Raw genomic sequence first — 26602 nt, 5'->3', positions numbered from 1 at the left:
CACGTGATTCTCAACTTCAGTTGATCACATACATTTAAAATAGTTAAGTGTAAATACAAATCTGGAGATACATGTTTTACTGAACAGAAAGGGTTTGTTTGATCTGAAAAGTAACTAAAGCTGTCAGACAAATGAAGTGCAGTAAAATATTCATATTAGATGGAATGGAATTACTCGGGTACTTTGAACTTGCACTTAAGTACAGTACTTGAGATAATGTACTTAAGTACATCCCGGGCACTCTTGTGAATGGACTGAAAAATACATCTTTCTCAATTTGATAAAGAATTCTAAGGTGGGCCTTACCCCTGGTTGCACTCCAGGTATCGAGCAGCGAACTTCTCCATCAGCCTGTCGATCTTCTGAGCCTCCCCCGGCAGCCTGAAGCCTTCCAGGAACGCTCTGAGCGCTGAGACAAAGTCCCGCCCACAGAAGTCCAGCTGGTCCACGTAGCAGTACATCACCTCTATGTTGAACTTGATGTTCTCGCCCAGGTACTCTCCCACCTGAGTCTGTGGACGCACAAGTAGAGGGGTTGGATGAACTGTTTTGTTGCTTGAGAACACAGCGCTGTACAATTTAAATCTGTGTAATTCCTCACAGTGTCCAGTCTCTCCTCCTGGTGCAGGAACTGGGCGATGTCCTCGGCTGTGGAGCCCAGCATGCCCTGGTCCTGCAGGTACTGGATACCTCGCTTGGGCTTTTTGTTGAAACTGGGAAGAGAACGGAAGAAAACAGGATGAGAAAAAAAAAGACTTGGCTGAAAACATTCCACGTGTTGTACATTATTTTTACATTCCTCTGGGGGTCATTTGGGGTTTGGTAACCCATCTTTCCCTACATCCACATGTTGACTGCAGGGGCTGTGGATCGGATCAAACCACTGAACCTCTGCTTAGTAGACGCCTATTAAAGCAGCCCCTAAAGACCCACCAATAAAAGGCTGATCCTCAGTGATGCTAAGAGAAGAGACAAAGGGCTCACAGTTCGATGCCATGCTCGATGATGTCCTTCTGCTGTTTGATGACCTCGTACTGCTCGGGGTGGTCGGCCTGGGACAGCGCCACGCTGGAGGACACGGTGGAGTCCAACGAGCTGATGCTGTCTCGACGTCCAGCCAGCGGCTCTGGGAGCTTCAGCTCTCCACCGTCACTTTCTGAGGGATGCTCCTGGCCTGCAAGTAAATCACACACTCTTTAATTAAATGCTGATCTTCCTCCCTCTGCACTGTGTACATATTTCAATGACACTTCTCACTTACCGAGGTTAGCCTGAAGGTTCGGGTTGACATACATGTCTTTGCTCCACTCCACCATACATTTTAGGATGGATACCAGACACTCCAAACCCTTTTTACGTAGACTCAGCTCCTGTGGATATTAAAGACAGCATAAGTTAATTTACACAATCACTTTTTCCAAATCCAAAAGTCAAAATGTGTTGAATAAATGTACTTGTAGTTTTTGCCAAAAATCACAACATGATTTTTCTTGCAAAATATTGTATTTGAATCCATATCTGTTGGAGATCAGATTTGCAAGGCAAGTTTATTTATATAGCACTTTTCAACACAAGGCAATTCAAAGTGCTTTACAAAAAATGAAAGACATTAAGCATTAAAAAAGAAAAGCTAATAAAATAAACATTAAAAGAAAAAGTACAAGGATAAAAGTTACAGTGCAGTCTAAGATATGAATAGTTCAATTAAAAGCAGCGACAAAAAGAAAAGTCTTCAGCCTGGATTTAAAAGTAGTAAGAGTTGCAGCGGACCTGCAGGTTTCTGGGAGTTTGTTCCAGATATTTGGAGCATAACAACTGAACGCTGCTTCTCCATGTTTAGTTCTGACTCTGGGGACAGAAAGCTGACCAGTCCCTGAAGACCTGAGAGATCTGGATGGTTCATAATTTAGCAGGAGGTCAGAAATGTATTTTGAGCCTAAACCATTCAGTGCTTTATAAACCAGCAGCAGTATTTTGAAATCTATTCTTTGACACACAGGAAGCCAGTGTAAAGACTTCAGAACAGGAGTGATGTGATCCACTTTCTTAGTGTTAGTGAGGACTCGAGCAGCGGCGTTCTGAATCAGCTGCAGTTTCCTAATAGATTTTTTAGTGAGACCTGTGAAGACACCATTGCAGTAGTCGAGTCTATTGAAGATAAAGCATGGACAAGTTTTTCCAAATCCTGCTGTGACATTAGTCTTTTAATCCTAGATATATTCTTTTAGGTGATAGTAGGCCTGATTTAGTAACTGTTTTAATGTGACTGTTGAAACTCAGGTCAGAGTCCATGACTACACCTAGATTTCTGGCTTTATCTGTTGTTTTGAACATTGCAGACTGAGGCTCAGCGCTAACTTTTAAACGTTCTGCCTTGGCTCCAAAAACCATTACCTCAGTTTTATCTTTGTTTAATTGGAGAAAGTTCTGACACATCCAGTCATTGATTTGTTCAATGCACTTACTCAGTGATTGAATTGGAGCATAGTCTCCTGGTGAAATTGTTACGTAAATGTGTGTGTCATCTGCATAGCTATGGTAACTTATTTAGTTGTTTTTCATTATCTGAGCTAGTGGTAGCATGTAGATGTTAAAGAGAAGAGGCCCCAAGATGGAGCCTTGAGGAACCCCACATGTCATATTTGTCAACTCAGATGTGTATTTACCTATAGAAACAAAGTTGTTTCTGTCCTTTAGGTAGGATTCAAACCAATTTAGAACTGTTTCCGGAAAGTCCACCCAGTTTTTCAGTCGGTCTAGTAATATGCTGTGGTCAACAGTGTCAAACGCAGCACTGAGATCTAATAATACTAACACTGAAGTTCTGCCACTGTCTGTGTTTAAGTGGATGTCATTAAAGACCTTTACAAGAGCAGTCTCAGTGCTGTGGTTTGGACGAAAGCCTGACTGGAAACACATCGAAAACAGTTATTTAAATGCAAAAAATTACTCAACTGTTGAAAAAACAACTTTTTCAATGATTTTACCTAGAAATGACAGGTTTGATATGGGCCTGTAATTGTTCATTACTGAAGCATCTAGATTATTCTTTTTAAGAGCGTTTTAATGACTGCAGTTTTCAGGGCCTGTGGAAAAATACCTGAGTGAAGAGATTTGTTTACTATATGAAGTAGATCTGAGGCCATGCAAGGCAAACATCTTTGAAAAATCCTGTTCAAGAACAACATTTTCTCTACAATCAACAAACAGTTCGCCCTTTTGATTTCTATTAATGGGGCGGTCTAGAAGCAGCCTAAAAAAATAAATCACATTTTAGTAAATTACTTAAGTCTTAAGTAAAAAGAAAGAAGATCTGTCTTCAATCGCTTGGCGATTCATCAATACAATATTTAATACAACTATTTCTTTAACTAAATAATTCAATCTTATGAACCCCTTAATTCATATTGATGATTTTGTGAAGAATTAGAAAAATGTTTTAAGGGTGACGATATTTGAAGCTTGGTTTAATACCCAGTCATGTTACTCTCAGAACCTGACTGAAGGAGCTGTGACCAGAAGGTTCCTGCAGCAGAGGGTCAGTACCTGCAGAGGAGTCATCCCCAGCTCCTGCCCGCTGCGGCCCTGAGCGATCTTCGACAGGTCGCTCACCACGCCGCTCAAAGATGTTGGATGCATTCAAGTCACAGTCATAGTTCACGTAAATGTCAACCACGCACTGGGCATCTGGTGAGAGGTTGGACAAGTTAAACATGCATAACTTGTTCTTACTTGAATACAATTCTCCAAAAAATCATATCCCCTGCCCAAAGAAAGAAATAACCAAATTAATTAATTATTCTCTGCAAGATCAGTGTATACAATTTAAAAGCATATCCCCTGTACAACCACAGTAACCAGCAGACCAGATGTCTCCCTCTTCATTCTGTGCAAATAAGGGTCCCAAAGTCTTGGGATTCTATGATTGTTTGGACTTCATAAAACAGGGAGCAGGACTCTCAATGCAATATATGTTATTAAATTGAGTGGACAACTTTTATATTTGCATGAAGAGAAGAGATGATTGTTATGCAATTAGAAAAAGAGATCCATCCAGCGATGCAGCCTCTTCTTCAGTCACATCATTAAACGTCAGCTCAACGCCAGGTGCCTAATATCCCACAATCCTTGGGCTCTTTTCATAAATGTCCTGTTATGTCTAAATAAAGCTTTAAGTAATGATATTGATTAAGATATTGGGATACCCATGTCTTAAGGGTTTTAGTTTGACCGGGTGTGTTTTATTTGATCATTTCTGACAGTGGATTCGTACCTGCACAGATGCGTGTTAGTGTCTGGATAACCATCCACTTGTGCTCAAAGGAGCTGGTCGATGTCTCTAGGATGGTCAGAAAAATCTCCCGAAAAAACACCTGAGGGAAAATGGACGAGAGAGAGAGAAGTAGGGAGATGAAATGTCAGCAAGACTTTATGATCAAACTGGCTTTAACAGATACTCCGTCAGGTTCAAACTATCTGAGCCCAGAGGAGAGTGATTCAGTTCCTCTGCGTCTGTACCTCAATCTGCATCTTCAGGTGGACCTTGAAGTGTGAGAGCAGAGTGAGGAAGATGGCCAACGAGAGCTCAAAGACCTCAGGCACGGAGGAGACGCCATTTTTGGACAGGGCCACGCACAGATACTGTTTGATGGCGTTGACGAACATCTCGTGGGTGCGGAACACGGGACCGGCGCCTTGCAGCACGGAGAGCAGCAGCTGCAGGGAGACGATCTTAGAGCGCAGCTCATGGGACCTGGAGGAAAGGGAATGTATGATAACATTACAGGGAATAGACACTGAAAATGGATATTGCTCAGTAGGCATAGATGTGCCCTAATAAACAGAAAGGAAACACAAGATACTGGGGTATAACAGTGTTTCGTCATGGTATTTATTAAATGTAGGTCAGACTTCTTTGTGAGCTGCATCCAGGCTCGGTTTACTCTGGCCTATTCTCTGCCTGGCTCAGAGTCTTATGTTACAGTAACTAGAGAGGACAGGGCCACAGTCCAATGGAAAAGGGCAAGTTAACCTGCGGAGACTCAGAAGAAGCGCCGTGAGGAAGCTGGAGGCATCGATATTCATTTTGGCAAACTGTAAAAGTTAAAAAGCCGCATAAAAAGAGTGGAAAGGAACTTCCAGAGCACAAATGTTGGGGATTTCAACGTTCCCATCATCATTTCAAATGATTCTAGGACAAGATCCCAGGGGCAGTGCATGTGATCTACACATACATATGTAATATTAGACATATACAAATGTGGTTCATTGTTTTAAGACATATATGAAGACATTCATCGTCAGTCCAAAATATGGCTCTTGAAAAATGCACTCACTTTGGGTCCGGGGGTCCTTCAGCCAGAGGCTTCATGGAGAGTTTGCAGAGAGAGCGGAAAACCAGGAAGGCGTCTTTCTGCAGGATGTGGGAGAACCGGGCGGCACCGTGGGGTCCTTGCAGAGCGTCAGCATCCTGAAAAGATAGGGGGCGTCGGTGTTACTCTTTTGAAAAACAACATGTCTACAGAAAACAAGAAAGAAAAGCAGCTCCGAGTACTCTAGCCTAAACAGTTGGTTTGTTGGGACACCATGTTGATTGAGGTTTGTGGGAGAGCTCCGGATGATTCCAGAGGTCTTGAGGTGGAGTCAGGAATGTTATCAACAGGGCAAACGTGCTCCCTGACATTTTTGTTATCCAACTCCTCACATTCTGGTGGCAGCGCTACATATTTCTACTTTCAAACTTCACATAATATTCACTGAACTCTTCAACTTGCATGCCTGGTTAGTGTGTGACTGGTGACAGGAACTAGACCGTGTGGATGCTCACTTCAAAATGAAAGAAGTAGAATTGTTCTACTCAAAGGAGGGAAGCTTTCAGCTAATGTCAGGCCATAGTTGGCCCTGCAGAGTGACAGAGTGCATGAATATGCAGGAAACACATACAAACTTGATTTCATTTAACTCTACTAAAAATGTCTGCCCACCACATTTCTGATTTATTTGTGATGGACCTTCTTGCCCGTAAATAACCAACACAACACGGTGCAACATTGATGCAAAACAACCGATTAAGAGTAAATGACATAAATAGTTATTTCCACTTTGCTTCCCAATTGACTTATTATAATAACTAAAACTACTACGGTCTCTCACCAGCATATCTGCGGAGGAAACAGAAGAGCGGTCCTCAATGACGCCGTTCATCTGCTGACCCTCTGTTCTGACTCTGGGGGGAGTCACCTCTGTCTGCTCTTCCACAGGGGGGGCTGGGTGTTCACCTTCTGCAGGGAGGGAAAGAATGAGAGTTCCAGGTCATGCCAATCAAATCAAAACACTGTCGCAGAATAGTGCATTGACATGTATCAGAGTAGAACAGACGGATGTTCTAAACAACAGGATAACTCGTAGAGAAAGTGATTTCTGACCTGTTCCACCGTGTGCCTGCGCCGGGGTCTGCTCCCCCTCCTCTGCTTCAGCCACCGCTGACTCAGCTGGATTTACATCGCTCTGTGGTTTGTCTCCTTCCTCAGCTGGCTCCGCTGTTGGAGGAGGAGGCGTCTCTGCACCCCCATCTTCAAAAACCGAATCTGTTGTAAACAAATAACAGATGAAGGTTAAATAATGTATGAACGGAAAGCTTTAGAATCTCCAATTATCAGTTTCTCTTTGCATTAGAACCTTCAATGTAACCTGAAAGCTGGGGACGTAAATTGACCCCACCTGTTGATGGTGTGATCTGTTCTTCTCCTCCATTCATTGGAGTGTTGCCGCTCTCAGGTTCTCCATTCGTTGATGGAGCTTCTGAAGCTTGCTCCTGGTCCTGGTCCTGGTCCTGGTCCTGGTCCTGGTCAGAGGCTGGGGCTGGGGGTGGGGGTGGGGGCGTGGAGCTGGTGGTGTTGGTGGCAGTGAGGTCTGGAGAACTGGCTGCCGGGGAGGGGGAGCTGTGGGGCTCTGGAGTGGGTGTGCGGTCCGAGCGGGGGGAGCTGGACCGCAGATTACCCGGGACCGGGGAGGGGTTCTGGGGGGGCAGGCGGAGCCGGTCCTTCTCCTGCTCCTGAGCCTCCAGAGCCTGCAGGACAAGAGGAATTGTTCAATACAAGGGGTTTCGGAAGTTCAAGAGACATTTCATGAAAAAACATTTGTATTTATTATTATACAAATGACTCCTGATCAGCTGACTCACAACACGGACCTCTGGAAGCCTATTTCAGCCAATACAATGTGTTGTAAAGGGGTTTCTCAAAATAAGAGTATCTTCAATTCATTTCTAGTATCAAAAGATATGAAGTATTGAGTATTGTATTTTGAGAACGTTTCCCGTGACTTTAGTGCCTATTTGTGTACATTTATTCTAAATTCACTAAAAGTATATAATCATAACATTTCAAAAAACTATAACTAAATAATTCCCTTAATGGAAATACTCAAAAAGGGTACGTTTCAGGTGTTACATCTCTTGATTTTTGTATCCTATTCAACTGTAGTTTTAAATGTTTTATTAATATTTTATTACTAAAAGCTGAATTGTGTTAATGCTCAATTGACAATATTTTCAAATGTATGAATTATAGAAAAGAGAGACCAACAATCGCTCTGTAAAAATCTTTAACTCTAATTGCCTACTAAATAAAACATGAATGTTGGGGCTGGCTTTTATCCAATGTTCAGATTTCTGTTCTGAAAAATGTAAACCCAGCTCTTTTTGCCTTAACAACTTGACTTTAAAAAGAAAGTGCCTGATGGAGAAAACAGTAGTTTGTATGGAAGGAGTAACAAAGTAAGAGCACTAACGGCCTGGTTCTCCATGCGTATGAAGATCACATTGAGCATCTGTGTGAGCGTGGCCTTGGCCGTGGTCTGGTTGATGAGGTTGCGGCTGGCCAGGTAGATGTTGTAGCAGGTTCTGACGGTGAGCAGCACGGTGCCCTCGTGGATCTCTATGTGGGGCGAGGTCACCGCCGTCAGCAGCGCCTGGACGGAGAGAGGAGGAAGTGGACAGTTGTCAGACGGGTGTCATGTTAACGCTGCTGCGCCTGCTGAGTCACCACCCTACTTCCCTACCTTAAGCCACAAGAGTGCAGTTTCTTAATCTTCTTCTTACTCTGCTGCTGCAGAATACAACTTCCATTTTCAATGTTACAGGTAAGGTTCTATAAGTCAGGCTAAATAGACTGCACTGGAGTTAAGGTCTCGTTTAGTAGTGGAGGTAAGACAAATATATGCTGATAATAGGCTATAAATCTTTTGTCAACAGTGATTAAACGACATGCTTATTACAGCAAGAGAGACTTTGCCCTTTCCCAACAAGCAGGATATGTATTTGATTAACTAAGAGGAGACCCGGGCAGTACTGGATCATACCTGCTGAGCAAACACAAGGCATGTTATCAACCCCAAGAGGTGACCAGGAAGGACACATGCATGTGGTGGGAGTCTGAGAAAGTGCACTGTTCAGGATGTATTATATGGCTGCATCTCAAACTCCGGACCGATCCCGGTGTCCCGTTATAACACATTTAAATTATACAAAATAAATGGGGACTTTACTGGCATTGATCCGGACCAGTGACCTTGTATAAAATTCACACGTGGACCTTTAATAAAAAAGTTTGAGTACCCCTGTCATATACTATTAAATAACTTTTTTACAAATCCAAAAATTTAAATAGTGAATATTTCAACCTTTTTTCTGCTAGAGTGAAACTTGTTCAACCTGTTCAGGAAGCATAATGACTCGTCTGTAATGACTGATGCTTTTATGCTGTCAACATTATCTTAGGGGCAAAGAATGAAGGACGTCTAAAATCCATTTTAAGAAAACGAAATATTCATTGGACTACTAAGGATTACGTGGCTGATATTGTGACACACAAAAAAAGCACGATTAGTATGTATTATATTTAAATACTCATAACTAAGCCCAACTCCTCCCATAACATGCAGAAACATGTGTTCTCAGAGAAAAGTGTGTCTGTCCTGCCTGTTTGGCCCTCCTGGCTCTCAGATCAACAGCAGCAGTGACAGCTGGAGGACCTGAAGGCAGCCAGATGTGGAGGGGCGCTTGGTTTACCTTGATGATCTGCAGCTGGACTCCCTCGTCGGTCTGCGGGCCCTGGAAGCAGTTACAGACGGTTTCCATCAGCCGGTCGATCAGCCTCTTGCCCGGGGTCCGGCTGTCCGGGGCGTTGCCTGTGATGTGGCCGTACGCTATCAGCTTCTGAAGCGGGGACAAACACAGCACAGGTTAGGGCAGCAGAGGCAGGGTGTGTGTGGAAGTCTATTATTATTATATCTTTATTGAAGAAGGACTGGCATATAAACACAATATCCCAGATTAAGGTGACACATGACAATCAAAACACATTGAAACATTTCCTGGTGCCTATCACATTAACAACTAAAATAGATCATATAAAAATGTATACTAAATAAATACACACACATTTATCAATACAACTCTAAGGTTACAATTCGATTAAACTTACATATCAAATAACAGTCAAATTAATGTTGGCAAGACTGGTTGCTCAATATCCATTTGTTTGCAGAATGGGGAAAAGGGTAAAAAGCCCAAGCAGTTAAAGAAAGAGTTATTAAATACATTGTCTTGGATGTGATTCCGCATTTGTGTTTAGGTGTATGTGTGGGTTTAGAGCTCATTGCACTGTGTGTTTGGTTCGCTCACTTTTAGAACATGTTGTAACTTCTGTGTGTGCGTCTCCATGGTGATTAGGAGTTCATTTCATTCAAAAGGTGAGCATGTTTTGAAAAAGGGCCATATGGGCCTTACTACTTCACTTCTATGCAGCTGGGCGAAGAAAGGAGAATGTATTCTAATAAAATGTGTCAAACACGGTAGGTCCAGAGTCTTGGAGACTTTTAATGTCAAGTTTAGAGTAAAAGTCCCAAAATACTAGGGTCTTCATTCACACAAGGCAGCTCTAGTGCTACAACAATAAGCTGCTTTTATACAGCCCCTTTTTTCATAGATGCTGCCTTCCATAGGTTAGTCCGGATTAAAACATTACTCATTGTAACAATACCAAATGAAACAGACAAAACACAAAAGAGGTACCTAATGCAACAATGAATCTGAGTGTGTGTGTGTGTGTGTGTGCTCCTCAATGCTTTCCATTAACAGCCCACATCATGGACTTGATGGATTATAAACAATGTGACCACAGAAGTGTAGTAATGACAGAGAGATCCTAAGAGGTGAAAGGATGGAGTGTGTGTGTCCTCGCATTACTATACTTGTGGGGACCTAAATCTGTTTACACAGTCACGTGTGGGGACTCGCCTCCCTTATGGGGACAAAATGGAGGTCCCCATGAGTAAGAGTAAGGGTAAGGTTAAGGGTTAGGCATGTGTTGGGTATGGTTAAGGTTAGGATACGTCTCCAGGAAATGCATATCAGTCAGGGTTAGGTAGGTTGAGCCATTACTCCAGGTGAACCGCAGCATTGTGAAACAAGCTTTCACCCCCGAAAGCCACCACAAAACGGTTAATCTAATCTATAATTATATGCTGAGAGAAAGTCAAGTTCTGTGTGTGAGTGTGCGTGCGTGCGTGTGTGTGTGTGTGTGCGATTGAATATTAACCTGCAGACAGTCCAGGGAAGTGCTCACTATCCGGGGGGACTTTGACTGACAGGCCAACTCAAAGGGCAGCACATATTTGTCCGCCTCGATGTAGTTGGCTCTGGGTGGGACCACGGTGCCATCCCTGCAGGAAGGAGGACAGAACACGGACCATTGTAATACAACTGCAGTAGATCATATGAAGAGATATGGAGAGGTGCAGGAATGAGTTAGCATTTCTGTGCTTGAGGCTATGTTTCTCAAACATGTTTGGTTAGATGCCTGAAATAGGGTCTGTGGTTAACATAAGCTGAAGAGATGTTCATGTTTTGTTCTACAACATAAAACATGTCAGTAAATAACCCAGTGGTAAATGACTGAAGGTTCTATGTTTCATTAAAACAGCGATTGCTAACAAGTGACTAAAGGAGACATTTCATCACGCTGAACATTAGCAGCCTTTAGCTTAGCAATGATGACGTACAGTCCTTTGACCATTATGTAGTTCCTTTATTGCCTGAAGTTACCTTTTTGCTTGCATTATCACTACAAAAATGATAAAAGTAGTATTAATATCTTGAGATTATCCTGCTGTACAGAATTTGTTAAAATCCTAACCGTGTGTTTGCCACAGATTTTATTTTCTGCAATACAATGATCCCATTGCTTTATGTCAAGAGGGCCCTTGCAGTGCTAACTTCTGGTATAGCCTATACATATACATCATCACTGCTCCACACACAAAAAGAAGGTACTTTACACATATTTTCGTATTGTAGAATTTCACAGAGCATTTGAGTTTAACTTTGAAACCTCCAAAGCCAGCAGGTTTCAGCTCAAGGCATTTTGAAGTCCTGCTGGATAACTGGTTTTACTGCAGACTGCTTCAGGGTCAACCTTAACTCCACTATCTAGAGAAGAACAAACTACACTCAACGGCATGCATACATTCACTCAGTCAGAGAAAAAGGTATGTAGGTGACAATACTTACTTTTGCTTTTCAAGCTCCGCCTTGATCTCATCTATGGAGGGGGAGATTAAACGTTAGTGAAGCCCGCACTTTGACCCTTTCAGCTCCCATCAGTGTGAAATGATTTGATTCCAACCTCACATGTTTATATAAATAATACTGTTGTATATTGTCTACCCCTATGTGGTATTGCAGATCTCATTCCATAACAAAAATGGCCGTTTCACTCTCTGAATCCATTTCTTCATACTTTGTATCCAACACTTATCCGTCCACAGCCACAAACGCAGCGTGCATTCAGCCAGATGTGACCAACCAAGTGGTAGGGCTGCTCAATTAATCATATTTTAAATCGCAATTACGATGTTGGCTCGCAACGATTATGAAAACAACATAATCGAAATAAAACGATTATTTTTATTTATTGGTTTTTCAGTTGAATTATACTTAAAGTTCAGAGTAATCAACTGTTAAAAACATACTGTTCACATTTTTGTTTTCAATAAATGGATGTTTTCAAAGTAAATGGATAATCGTTTTTAATAATCGTGATATCAATTATTGACCCAAATAATCGAGGTTATGATTTTTGCCATAATCGAGCAGCCCGACCAAGTGGATACAATCCCCAAACGATGTGGTGGCGAGTACCACAACAGTCACACTCACAAAGAGGAAATGAGGTTGAGTAATATTCACAAATGCTGTTACAGTATAGTGATGCTATATTTTCAGTAACTACCACATTTCATTTCAGGGAGAACAAAAGTGAACTTGGTTGCTTTTTTTCATGGTTTGAGCTAAGGCTGCATATACATATTATTTGTATTACGGATCAATCTGCAGATCATTTCTCAAATAATAATTTGGTTATGAAATGTCAGAAAATATTGGGCGAAAAAACCTTTCTAGTCCAGGGGGTGTCTTAAAATGTCTACTTGTTTCACAGTTCAGACTCCTGAATGCATTCCTTTTATGTTTAAGTATTTTTATTGTTGGAGGTGACAGAAAAATAAGGTTTTCATTGCCAAATCTACATTGTAGCTGAACTATGAAAAAAAAGCCTTGAATCCTATTTGGGAGGAACTTTCTGCCAGTTTTGTATAGAAAAAAACTGAAATGATAAACCAAAGATCAAAACAGTTGGCAATTGTTTTTCTATTTGTCAATTGGTCGACTAATCTTTGCAGTCCATCTCGAATGTAGAAATAAAAGTGTACTTAACTGCATGAATAAGCTCTGACATAAAATCAACTAATCCCTTTTCCCACAGTCTATTTCATCATGGAAGCAACAGATGCCATGGCCTGCCGTTAAACAGTATGACTACTTATATTAGAATGGAAGAGCATTGAGCCTAAGGAGATGTTTATGAACCTGCAACGGGTTAACCTTAACATCAGACAGTCAGTATGTAAATACATGGGGAGACACACAACAGTGTGAGGAGGGGGAAAGGAGTGTTGTGTTATACTGGGATCATGAATAATGAGTCTCACTAAATACTTCTAATACCAACTAATTGTATCTGATAGAATCATACGTTTTCAAAGCCTCTACACCAACAAGATAGTTTTCAGTTATCTCATAACAATATATAAGACAGGGAGCTGCACACAAAGGGCCGGGCAGCTTACACTGAAATATAAAAGCAGTATGTGACAATTAATTAAGTGAGGAGCCTGATGTGTAAGTGTAACACTATCTTGGATTCAGTAGAATGGAAAAGCACGGGCGTCAGAGTATCCTGGAGTTAGGTGGCCTGCCGTGTGTGTGTAATAGTGTGAGCGCGTGTGTGCGTGTGTGTGTGCGCGCGCGCGCGCGCGCGGCAGGACCGGGCTGGCTGACAGTGCTACGTACAACACAGGGATTGGTCTGTTTAGCTAGCTAACCTAGCCCAAACTAGCTAACGACAGCTAGCTTGTTTACTTGCCAACGTTGACAGCGGTGACGGTGGTGTAAATGCAGGGTGTTAGCACTGCATAATTACCAGAAAGATGTGAAAGTGATGTCAACATACTATGAGCACACCTGTAAACGTCAACGGACATCCTAACAGACGGTGAAGGCCATGCTAACGCTAACATTAGCTAACCACTGTCTATCAAACGAGCCAGACGCGGCCGAAATGTTTCAATGAAGCACAACATAAAAACACCAATCAGTACACAAAACAAACACACTCACCAAGAGCCACCTGACAGGCTTTACGCAGCTGGCTGTTCTGACTCCTCTTCACCTCCTTATCCGAGAGGATTTTTTCTAGCGCCCTGGACAGAAACATGCTCTTAGTTTTGCTGTTTTCTGCTTTTGAGTGTGAGTTGTGCTGCTGTGGGGCCCGCTGGTGTTGTTGCTGCATCTCTCGCTCGTGTTGCCGCTTCTCTCAGGCCGTCATTCTCGGCCTGGCCCTGCGAGTAAGCAGGTGACAAGGGGAAGCTAACGAAAGCCAGGCTATCGGTGTCAGTCCAGTCGAGTCGCTACCTCAGCTCAGCGCCGCCATGCTGGTTACACGTCATGTCACGTGACTCTCAGCTGTCTGGGTTTTGACAACAGCCCCCTGAGGAGCGGATACCCTCTATATGGGGGCGAAAGTCTCACACTTAACTCAAGCTATATATACATCGTCGAGATTGTAATCGTGTCCGGGTAACATTACAGACAGTGGAGGAGCTTTGAACGAGCCCGCGTTATGGCGAGTTGAGCAACAGTTCGCCGCTATTACCGCTGGGATAAATGAAGCGCTCCCAATGAAAAGAAAAGACGCAATTTCTGAAATGTCCTGCAGATGTTGCCAAAACACCACTATGAAGGTACATGAAAAATATCTGTTAAATGTTACGCATGTACATCGAACAGCCGATGCCAAAATGACTAATATAAAATGAAAATAGCGCTTTTATTTAGATTTCTTATCAACGTGTGCATCAAAATATTTGCCATTTTTTTAAAAAAAGAACAAAAAACTGAAATGCTTTGTACCTTTCTTAAAGGTGGGGTAGGTAATTCACTTCAGAAACACTTTTTGTTATATTCCATGGAATGCTCTTAACATCCCGAATTCCCGATAGCAATGAATATATGAAATGCTTTGACCAGTGGCGAGCCGTCAGGGCCCTCTAGGCCCTCTGTGAGGACCTAAGATATTCTAAAAAATAATATTTGAAAACATTAAATTTTGTTGTTACATTTTTCATTAGCTTTACCAAAATAACTTGATTTAATTGTATTTAAAATAATATTTCCAAAGAAATAAATCCTTCGAATCTGCCTGTCCAGTTTCTGTTGGAATGTGAAGGGTTAAATGCCGTCTCTGCGAGCTTGTTGGTCCCTCTCTACATTCACAGAGGGCCAGCTATAGAAACTCAATGAGAGAGTAATGTCAAATGACAGTACAATTGACCAATCATATCTTCCCTCTAAATGGGCGGGCTTTATTTTCGCGGACTTTATGACTAGTTCCGCCCGCTGTGAGGTCTATGCAAGTGGTGCAGTGACGCGTCCTAAAACCCGGAAGTAAGCTGCGCTCGGATTCCCTCGACAGAAAGCAATGGGATTTCTCCATAGGATTTTGGAAAATAGCTTGAAATAAGGTCTGTGGAAAACGAACCCGTTAGATAAATGCACGTTTTGTTCAGCCTGATAATATCCACGTCTACCCTACTTTTATTATTTTCGAATCATAAATCTAATCGATTTATGATTAGCATAAGTTCGTTCATGATGGCTCACTTCAGTGATAGTGATGACATCGTTGCGAAATTATTAACCGAGTCATTTTCAGGTCTAGGTATAAAAGTCACGGCTCGCCACTGGCTTTGACAATAAATAAAGCATTTTAGTCTGGCTAAAATAACTGGATGGCCTCCTTGCCTGTCAGCCTTCCATCTCGTGCCCTCATTGGTCATGTGCACGTTCAAGTGTGTTGGAGGGGCTCTGTAAGGAAGTGGCAGATTTTTTTCCGGCTGCTTCTTACCTACCCCACCTTTAATGTGCTTCAGTTTTATAATCGTTATGGTCAAAACAAGTGTTTCGATACATTGACAACAGACAAAAAGTGCTACACAATAGTTTTATTTCATCCAGCTTCTCCAATCAGCAATTACAAGTATACATTTATTAATTCATACATCTCCAGTTGAATCTTAAAATATTTTCATTAAATGTGATAAAAATGTACATCATATATTGCATCGATATGAAAATACTGACAATCTTCATTACAAATCTATACCATAGGATTTATCTGGCAAGCAAAAAAATCATTGCTCAATCATTTAAAAAAAAAAAAAAGGACTCAAAAGCAAAACAAGTAGCCTGTTTTGAGGGTTGTGCTAATGATAATTCACAGTATGAAAAAAGAAATAGTGCCACGTCTTGCACACGTGCTTTATGCCGGTAAAATCACCTACTGAAATGATCTATCGGGCAATAACATCTATGAGATTTACGACCAAAACAATCACGAATAAACATCAGTTATAAAAATAAAGTCATAAAATGTGTACAAAGAAAGAAAAATATGCAGACGCATGATTAGAGAATAAATAACGTCGCTGTGGTTACAATCCCAGTGTCCTGTGGTAAAGGTTAGAAATTAAGAAAATAAATTAACATTGATTTCTAAAAGTGTCATTCAGAGTACCACTCATTAATGTTGGGAATGAAAGAAGACCATCAGAACTGTGTGTACCATGAAATAAATGAAAGTAGCGTATACATATAACGAAATACAATAGTGTCTGTTTCCAGTCATAGGTGTTCACCGTCATGATCTATTCAAGCAATCAAAATTACTTCTGAATGTGCTCTAAGACAAGTGCACAGGGGTTCAGTTGAAGCCAATACACATTACTGAGTGTATCTGTGTGTCCAGTTCATGTTTTAGCAAGATAAAATCCATGCGGAAGTCAATGATATGACTTTTAACAAGATAGTGAATGCAAGAACAAATCAATAAGGGAAATAATAGACTATGTGCTCTCTCTTCAGGAAGGCAGTTAGCAGCAGCGTGTAATGTGAATGGACATAAACGTACTTCTAATAAATGTTATGGATCTGCTTCAAGAGCTGAAAACTGTGCCAGAATCCCTTCTTTCTGTGGAAATGTGTCATGGCATGAGAACACATTTCTAAGGGGTTATATCAGCCAAATGGTTTGTTAAAGTCACAACAATTCTATTTAAAGCTGCACTATGAACATTTGATGGTCAATTCAGAATAACTCTGTAAGACGAGACAATTGTATAAGTTTGTAACTGAAGTTGAAAAAACTGATATAGAATTCAAATGTAGCTTTGAAACTTCCAATGTATTGGAACAGCCCTCATTTAATCAGCCGGAAATTTAAATTAGCTTCAAAGGGCTTAACGTTTTTTTCCATAGCTGCTTTAAATAAAAATAAAAACATGCTTAAAATGTATTCTGTCAATCAAGTGTTTGCAGAGAGCACGACCATTGGAGCATTGTTTGGGACTATTTAAGAAGAGCCTGAACTTGGGTGGAAATAGTCAAAGCAGATCAGAGCAATGTATGCGACAGCCTGCCTCACCTTTATCAAACACAGCCTGAGAACCAGTCTGGGCCTAGCCTACCTGCATGTGTGCTTGTTTAAATATGACTCAATCTGACCAGGTACAAGCGGCTTCTCTCTTGACACGTTATCTATCACTCACTTATGGTTGGATTTGCTTAGTGTTACAGTACAGCTATTGATCAGGTCAATATTTAGCATTCTGAACACAGTTGTTGGGTAACATTCTCTGAGTGTGTCACTATTGAATTGAACTATTCAATGAGAATAAAGACACCAAAAGTAAGCGGGACATTAATATTGGACAGAACCCTTTCATATGTGAATGTCACGGGACAAGTGAGCAGCAGAGATTAATATATTGTTCAGCACTGAGGGAAGATATATTGAGTTGTGGTCCAGAGAGAAAACAAACAACCTAGAATAGTACATCACATTCACATCATTTCATTTGTACACGCAGCAGGGGAAATAGCCCTTGTCGTGGGAAAGGAGAGGGAGTGCAATATGAAGAAATGGGAAATTAATTCTACTGGAGTGACTTGCGACTTCCAGCTGGTCGGATACATCTGGTCCTACAGTCACTTGTGAGGTACAAGTATTGTGTAAAAACAAAAGAAGAAACGGACACAAAATATTCACATGATATTAATCACAGGCCTGATGGTAAAGGGATTTTCAAAACAAAAGTTGCTCCCAAGAATTATCAAAATCATCAACCTTTCATTATCACTCATCAATTAGCACAGCAGGTACAAAGAGAAAACAGTGGTTTAAAAAAGCCTCTGAGCCAATACAGAACCCAGACTTGTTTCTTAGGTGGTCTCTCCTCCAGTCAAAGACACAGTATTATTGCAGATCTCAGCACTTGGTCGATTGTTGTGTGGAAATGTACCAACACTGTTTACCAATCGCATGCTGTGGTCACCTGGGGGGGAGGGGTTAAAGGGAGGAGAAGGCCAACACATTACCACCAATAGATTGTCAGCAAATGCTAAAAGCTAAAAACCTGCTTCAGTGTGTTTGTTATGGGGGGGGGGGGGGGGGGGGGGATTCACTTGCTAACATGATTTCCACCGTCAAGTATTCATAGCCGATGATGTCTCGTCTCTGCCCTCTTATGGAAGATTAGGGTAACAACAGGTGCTTGTCATGGGTAAGATATGAAGTGAAGGGGGGCGGGGGGGGGGGGCATCAAATTACACTTCTTCTACACTTCTTTTGTCTGAAAGTTTTGTCCCTGCATAACTGGGCAGGGGGGGTCACCAGTATGGCACACATGCATGGACATTGGCATGTAGAGCAGAAAGGTATGGAGTGCAGTGTTTGACCGTACGGAAGAGGATTAGGGACACATGTGAACAAAGTATCAGAGTTTATCTTTAAAATAATGTTTTTACATCTATTGAGATCTAACTTAAATACATTTACAATTCTTAGAATTAAAAGTATTTCAGTTTTTTTTATATTTAAGTATTTTTATAATTAAAACAAATAAAGTCAGAATTGTGAGAAAAAAAACTCAGAAAACTAACAAATAAGTCTGAGTTTAAAAGTCAGAATGAAATGTTTGAATGTATTTAAGTCCAGACTCCAGTCAGAATACTGAGAATAAAGTCTGAGTATAATTCAGAATGTATTTTAATAGTGCATGTCCTTCCTAAATAAAGTCTGGATTCTGAGAGAAAAAGTCTGAATTTAAGTCAGAATTGATTTTCTAAATATTTAAGTTCGGACTCTTGAGTCAGTATTTTGAGGATTATGTCAGAATTCTAAAAAGAGTTTAGTTTCAGAATGTTTTTAAAAAATGTATTTAAGTGTCATATTATTAATGTCAGTATTCTATCTTTTCACATGTGGCCATAACCCTGCTGTAGACATGTAGTTGTGTCATGTGGAGGTTTCATATGTACACGTTGTGCTTCTCAGGTTCAGTCGCTGCGTGATGCTGCAGGATGTTCCTGTGGATGATCTGACCCCCACTCTGAGAGCATGTGGGTGTTTGTCTCTGTTTCCAGTGTTTAGTGTGTGAGCGCCCAGCCTACAGAGTTATAACAGTGCCGTCCTCCTCCAGGCTCCGCCTCTCCATTCCTCTGTCTGGGGACGGCGTGGTGGACGTGGCTATGGCGTTGCTAAGCGACCCGCTGCTGCCGCTGGCTGGCAGGGTTCCGTTGGTGTGGACGGAGAGGGCGGAGGTGGAGAGGGCGGAGGTGGAGGCGGTGGCCATGCGGAGGTTGAGGTGCGGCTCGTAGCGGGGCATGGAGTACATGCTGTAGGTGGAGGAGGCGCGTCTGATGGGCTCCGCCTCGCCTCCTGCCTCGATCACCAAGTCCTCGTCGTCCTCGTCGCTCTCCAGCTCTCCCGCGGGGAAGTTCTGTATGATGTGCGATGGCATGGAGGCCGCGGCGCCGTGCGACGAGTAGCCGTAGTAGCTGGCGCCGCTGTCCGACGAGCGGCCCGAGCTGCCGGACGCCCCCCCCCCCTCCTCCGCTGCGGACCACATTGTTCCGCTGGTTGGCAGGCTTCACAGTGATGATGAGGTTGTGACTGTTGGCAATCATCATGTCCGTCACCTGGTCCAAAGACTTCCCAGCCACCTCGATACCGTTCACCTCAAGCACCTCGTCGTTGACCGCTAGCAGGCCGGTGCTCTCCGCCAGCCCGCCGGGAACCATGCGGGAGATAAAGATCCCCGGAACCTTCTCCAGGCCCTGCGGAGTGACGCGCACGCTGGAGCCGTCCCGGATGTAGAAGCCCAGCGGTTTCTCCTGGCCGTGCTTGTACAGGCGAACGCGTCGGTGCGTCTCGGGGAGGATGTCCACATCGATGATGGAGGAGACGGGGCGGAAGTCCCTCGGAAGGCTGATGATCACCGGTGGCTTTTTCCTGTTGGTGTCAGGCCGCAGAAGAACCGCCGAAAGCACCGTGTTCTTCTTCCTCGTCAGCGAGTTAGTGCCAAACGTGTAATCAGCTTCCTCTGCGGAATAAAAGATAGAGGAAGAAGAGAAAGGTGGCAGAAAGAGAAGAGACAAAGAGGATATGAATTAACAAAAGCTGGTTCCATTATCGTCGGGCTAATTACACATCTAGACTTTATTCAGGCTGACACTCCGTTGCATCATGTGTTTTCAGGGGGAAAGGGATCATTCTTGTGCTGGAGCCGCTCTCAGCCCGAGGCATCCCTGCAGGGCGTCTGTACAGAACACACACACAGCGTTCATCCCCAAACCCCCCCCCCAGGTCCTACGGATGCAAAATGCCACAGCAGACAAAAACAGTGACTTCATCTGCACTCTGTGACAAATAACTAACATATGGTAACATGATGGTGAGGGCTGAAGAGGTGCTGGGACGCGGATCTGTTACATTTGGACTATTTGGGCGATATGAATTAAATATCACAATATTTTAAACCAAATACCACAGTATCGATATTGTGATGACATTGTAGGGTTTACCATGACCAAAAATATTCACACAATCAGATATTTCATAAATAGTATTCAGTAATGTTGATGTGTTGCCCAAGTGGGTTAAGGCAAATATGAGAAAAGCTCATTCTGGTCAATTAAGAAAATGACATTATCTATCTGTAGTGCAGCCCTACTTTGGACTAGCGACATTGAGCTAAAGTAAGCTAAGCATCTCCTGGCAGTAGCTGCATAATGATCAGACAGATTAAAGAGTGGTATTGATATTATCTAATTCTCATTTATAAAAGAACATTTGAATGTTTCCCCAACTGGCTCTTTCAAAAATGTTCGTCAGATCGGAGAGGGCTTGACATCACAAAAAATGCTAAGGGTATTATGGTCACATTCTCGCTGCACGAGTCACCGGGATGCCTCGAAACCCTGTCCTTTTTATGTACATCGTGAAGGGGAAGTGTGTTCTTCAATCTGTGTCAAGTTGCCATAGACTTTAACCCAACATGGCTGGCCAGGTAAGGACGGGAAAGGTAGACCTTGGCTCCCTAATAGTTAACCAGCATAATACAGGCAGCTAAACATTAACATCTTTCTTTCTATTTGTGCCCGTCCCAAGCTCATCAAACTCAAGTTTATCCACTTCTGGTGTTATTTTTAAAATGTTTGTCTTCACCTTTGTCATAGTACTCTCTTTGTGTTGTGTTGACAGCATTTGATACAGTCTGTTTTTGGATGAAAGTGCTCTATGAATACTTGTCCCCTGTGTGTGCCTCTCCCTATGAGGCTGAATGTGTGTGAGCAATCTGGGAATATCCATGCAGGTAGCTGATAAGGGTTCCAGCTCTCAGGTTCTGACGGGTACACCCCTCTCCATCCCTAAACCAAAACAAAGGATCACCTGTCCCGAGAGAAGAGTGGCGGTCTCTCCTTTCCGTTCCCATGGGGCACGAGTGTAGTGTATACACACTTACTATATCTCTGCCCGACCAACTCCCCACGAGAAACAAATAGAGCAACGACAGCGCCATAAACGGCTCTGTGAGGTCAACATGCTCAAACACGTAATCCGAGATGTGTTCCTGTTCAAAGCTTCCACATGCCTTCCCCTTGCCGTGCACATAAACAGCCATCAAGAGGAGCATTATGCAAAGAGGGCCAACAGGTGGATGTTTCAAAGCACACACGTTTCCTCTATCACTGACACAGGGGTTGTTCTTGCAGTGCAGTCACGCATAGAAGAAGGTGAACTGCACATCTCATTTCACTCTTTCTAGACTTCTTTTCATCGAAGAAAAACCCTCCATCTCTAGCGTATGAAAGGCCAGATTTGAGCGAAGAGGATGGGACAGACCCTCAGGGCCGCTCACACACACATTGTGTACTCAGCTTCCGGATCACACATGGAAACAGCATATGTAAGAAGAATACAGATGCATGTGTTAGTAATGAATGGCAGCACTGTACACAGAAGAGCCATAGCTACATAATGGCTCATTAGAGCACAGAAGCAAAGCTCTATCTCTGGTCTAATCGGCTGCAAAGGCCGATAGGCAAGACACAATGTAAACACACTGTTCCTTGTTTGGTACAAATTACCTTATTTAGCTTCCGCTTTCTCTATTCACACACAGGGAACAAGAATAACACTAGTTCCGGTGGTGGCGAAGTCCATAGGCACTTGGCTTGGTGACTGGAAGGTCACCGGTTCAAGTCCCGGAAAGACAAAGTGCTACCGAGGTGTCCCTGAGCAAGGCACTGCTCGTCGGGCGCCGTACATAATAGCAGCCCACTGCTCCTAACACGAGGATGGGTCACATGCAGTTACTAGTACCTGTACTACGTAATGACAATAAGTTCAATCTATACATCTATTCATTTGTCTCAGTGACACTCAAATTAATATCTTGGATGGCTCAGTCAAATAAGTAAAAAGGGAAAATAACTCTTTACAAATCTGATGCCATAATGATTTAAATAAAGTGTTTGCACCGAGTAGTTTTACAGACTTCTCTTTCCCAATGCAAGTCAACGGGACGTCTTAGGGTTAGGGACTGACACATACATGTAGCACAACTTGTTGGTCACTACGGAAACTGGCTTCAACTTCCATCTTAACTAAACGCATCAAATCAAAACATCACGTCAATGTAGAAATAATAAGACCAGTAAATGATGACGCATGTAGGGAACACAGAGACTTGGAACATTAGACAAAGTGAACTCCATTGGCAAGTAGACCTGTCCCAATAATGATGTTATCAATTTATCGCACGAAAAATGGTCATGACTGCGATAAGTTTGACGCACTAAAGTAGATAGTGTTGCATGCGTGTCTATACTTCCTCTTTTCCTTGTTTTCTGACTTAATTGAATAATGCACACTGTAAATTGGTATTCTATGCATGTTTGTAATTGAAGTCAAATATAAATGATTCTAATCGTATTATTTATTAATGTAGCTTCTTAATTATAAATCCCTCCAAGCTTTTTATAGCACACATAACGGTATGACCTTTATTAGTGAAGGGACCTGAGCACCATCAGTGGTTATCAATAGAACCAATGCAACCATCCCAGCTGGCTAGCAGCAGCAATGGGTGCCTGTGGGCAGCAGTCATTACAGCCAATGGCTACAACAGGAAGCCACCGGACAACTCCGCATGAACCACTGACAAAGTGGCTCGGCTAATGGCTGCACAGAGACTATTTATTTAGGAAGCTGAAAGGTTATTTACTGTCTGCTGGTGTGTGCGTGTGTGTATCTAGTGTGTATATGACTTCACTTGTTATTACTTTGAGGTCTGTCAATATATAACGCACAACTGAGGTGTGCTGCACACAGAGATAGTACAATGAAGAATGTATTCCTGTGCACTCTCCCACATGTTCCACTCGTACTTAGCTACTTAGTGAAATGTATATAAACGGAGGAGAATTGACCAAGCCCCACCCCCTTATCTAGTTGCTACACCTATAGAACAAGTGTTCTGTTCCCAGGGCTTGGCAACTCAAAGAAAGGTGTGTTGAAGTCAGTGATATAAACTGGTGATTTGTTATTTTATTAACATGTTATTTTAAATATCTTGATTTGACCAGGAAGAGTGTATACGACCACATCCTGATGCTTGTTAGAAGGGCTTCACACATACTACAGAGTCTGCATCTCTCAGCCTCTGCTGCTTTGACCTCTTTCTGTATCTATCCATTGGGAGTCCCTCAACTTTGAAGAAAGGCATTACGACATGATAATGGAACTACCACTTTAACTACTGCAGATTAACCGTGTCATTAACCAGTGTGAAATACATCTGAAATGAGTTCCGTCGTCTTCCCTTGACAAAGCTCTTCTCCTCACACAATAACTAAAAACACCTGCTGCAGTGCATCGGTATCAAACCCTGAATCAAAGCATAACCCCCAGCCCCGCACGTGCCACAGCTGTGCACAGGTAAGGTATCCCAGATATGCAGAGGCTTCTTTGACTTCCCACACTTTGAATGGGGAGGGGGAAGCGAAGCAGCGGAGGAGGAGGAGGAGGAAATGACAAGCCAACACACATAGTTACAAGTAAGGACACACATGCAGCGATGCTTAGTCATTCCTCTCTGTAGTATGTACCCAACACACAGACGCACACTAGCACACACCCCAACTAATGCATCTCTATCCTGACACTTGAGGGACTACTCTGCCTGAGGAAAGGAAAGCACTTGTATGCATCATCTTCCTCAGTGCTCTATTCTTCACACTCACGCACTCTCTGGACTCTGGCTTTAAAAGAAAATGCAATTTAATGACTCAGAGTATATGCAGGCATTCAGACACGCCACATCTATTGCCACAATGATTTATGTTCGTCATACTACAGTAGGCGCTAGGGCTGAACGATTAATCGATTTTAAATCGAAATCGCGATTTGTAATGATGCGATTATCAAATCGCAAAGCCTGCGATTTTCTTTAACTTTTTTTTTTTACAATTTTTTTCTTCTTGTGGGTCAGTCATCCACACTAATCAGAAGTGCTGTGCTCCACATGTACCAGCCATTGTTAATCAATCAGAAGTGGCCCATGATAGAAGGTGATAGACAGATCGATCCAATCACCTGCCAAGTGCTTTTGAAAGTGCCTGCCCTTTCCAAATGGCTTCCAATGGAGCTTTCCTAGATGGTTTGGTGAAACAAACCGTCTGAGTCAGGTTGGTAATGCTCCATCACATGTTCTACATCTAAAACGGTGAATCTTTAACTGAAGCTTGACTTTAAAGCAACCCAACGGAAGTTTCATGTAAGTTTAGTTCTTTCACTCGTAGCTCGGGCTGCGGGGGTGCTAGAGACGGGAGTATGTTGATACGACCTTCCTAGCCGGAGTTATGGCCGCATTTTACAATAAACTTCCGTTGGGTCGCTTAAAAATAAATATCGCAATCGCAATATTTGTCAGAAAAATCGCAATTATATTTTTTCCCAAAATCGTGCAGCCCTAGGCGCTTGACCAAAATGTGTTTTTACTCATAGAAAAACACATTTTCTACCAATTGGGTCACATGTGAGAAAACAGTGAATACTTGAAAAGGGGCCCGATTGTGCTTTCTGGCATGTTCTCTTGTTCTGTAGTGTGTTAGAAGGAAAACGCCTCCATTGCACTCCTCTGTTTGCATCCTTAACATAATGACCTCATTACGTAACAATCGCGCTTCTGTTGGCTAGCGCTACAATGTGTTACATTGTACGTGACGGACATCTCTAAGCGGTTGACTAATCACAACAGAGCCGGCCAGCTAACCAATCAGAGCAGACTGGGCTCTGGTTTCAGACAGAGGGTGAAAAGAGGTGCTGCAGCACAGGCAGTATGAGAACATACAGAGACATGTCCCTGTAGAGACACTACATACAGATATGAACCTGAAAATAGGAAGAATGAAATAAAATATATCAATCAATGATAAATACATATTACAGCATGGCTACTAGTGTTGCACGGTGTACCGATACTTGAAAGGTACCGCGATACCCTGCCGTTAAAAACGGTACGATTCCTCCGTTTCATTAGTATCGGTACTTTAAGAATGACGGGGAAAAGTACTCCCGTGAAAAAGTGCCGTTTTAATAAGAGCCGTGTGTGTTCAGCGCTCTGCTTCCGTGCCTGCAGTCCCGCTCCTCTCAAGCTGCAAGCACGTTCTAAGTCCCTCCCCTCTCTCGTGCACGCGGCCACGCGCTAGCTGCCAGAGCATGTGAGAAAACGAGAAGCATGGCTGCAAGTGGGAGTGCAACTGCCGCTGCGCCTCGGCTTGTTGACAAAAAAGATGCCAGAAGTCTGTGAACGGCCCGTTCAGGTGTTCAGAGCAGAGCTCCCTGTCGGAGCGGCAGAGCGTGATGTTCACTGAAAAGTTTTTCTGTCGCAATATTATCGTTGAGCAAACTTAACTAGCAAACTAGCATCACTATCTGCTAACGTTAGCTTTAGCCTTCGTTTTCTATTAGTTTTTTTCATAGGCTATAAACGGAGGTGGTATAAGTATATATCTTGTACTTGAGTAAAAGTAGAAGTACCAGAATGTAGGAACAATCCTGCAATCAAAATGTTCCTCAAATAAAAGTACAAAAGTATTATCATCAAAATATAGTTAAAGTAGCGACAGTACAAGTAGAAGCACCAGAGTGTAGGAATACTCTGTTACAGTAAAAGTACTGCATTCAAAATGTTCCTCAAGTAAAAGTATTAAAGTAGCGACAGTAAAAGTATTCATTGTGCAGATTGGTCCATTTCAGAATAATATATATTATATGTTTTATAATGATTGATCATGAAAGTGTTCTCAAAGCTGGTGAAGGTGCAGCTATTCTGAAGTACTTTGTAGACTGCAGGGTAGCTGGTGGATTTACTCCAGGTGGAACTAAAGTCTGATTTAACACTTGGTTATATTTCACATCATTCATCCAGATCTGTGAAGTAACTAAAGGGGTTAAATACATGTAGTGGAGGAAAAGTACACCATGTACCTCTGAACTGTAGTGGAGTAGAAGTACAAAGTAGCAAAAGAAACATTGAAATACTTAAATAAAGTACAAGTATCTCAAAATTGTACCCAAGT

At 42.5% G+C, this 26602-nt stretch overlaps 2 protein-coding genes across 2 annotated transcripts in view; both read right to left on the bottom strand.

Annotated features, from left to right (window-relative positions):
• Nucleotides 1–14211, bottom strand: part of LOC117448925 (brefeldin A-inhibited guanine nucleotide-exchange protein 2-like) — a 76387-nt gene extending 62176 nt beyond the window's left edge. Inside the window, 17 exon segments of the mRNA XM_071203854.1 lie at nucleotides 307–512; nucleotides 602–713; nucleotides 985–1174; nucleotides 1262–1370; nucleotides 3547–3615; nucleotides 3617–3687; nucleotides 4274–4373; nucleotides 4519–4753; nucleotides 5337–5470; nucleotides 6154–6281; nucleotides 6426–6587; nucleotides 6721–7069; nucleotides 7792–7971; nucleotides 9071–9217; nucleotides 10602–10725; nucleotides 11573–11603; nucleotides 13739–14211. Of these exon segments, the coding sequence (XP_071059955.1) occupies nucleotides 307–512; nucleotides 602–713; nucleotides 985–1174; nucleotides 1262–1370; nucleotides 3547–3615; nucleotides 3617–3687; nucleotides 4274–4373; nucleotides 4519–4753; nucleotides 5337–5470; nucleotides 6154–6281; nucleotides 6426–6587; nucleotides 6721–7069; nucleotides 7792–7971; nucleotides 9071–9217; nucleotides 10602–10725; nucleotides 11573–11603; nucleotides 13739–13910 (2519 nt within the window). The 5' untranslated portion in view covers nucleotides 13911–14211.
• A 3905-nt stretch (nucleotides 14212–18116) lies between these two features.
• Nucleotides 18117–26602, bottom strand: part of pard6b (par-6 partitioning defective 6 homolog beta (C. elegans)) — a 37619-nt gene continuing 29133 nt past the window's right edge. The window contains 2 exon segments of the mRNA XM_034087164.2: nucleotides 18117–19555; nucleotides 19557–20058. Of these exon segments, the coding sequence (XP_033943055.2) occupies nucleotides 19123–19555; nucleotides 19557–20058 (935 nt within the window). The 3' untranslated portion in view covers nucleotides 18117–19122.

The sequence above is a fragment of the Pseudochaenichthys georgianus genome, chromosome 7 (genome assembly GCF_902827115.2).
Source record: "Pseudochaenichthys georgianus chromosome 7, fPseGeo1.2, whole genome shotgun sequence".
Classification (NCBI taxonomy): domain Eukaryota; kingdom Metazoa; phylum Chordata; class Actinopteri; order Perciformes; family Channichthyidae; genus Pseudochaenichthys; species Pseudochaenichthys georgianus.
This window is presented reverse-complemented; position numbering and strand designations above follow the sequence as displayed.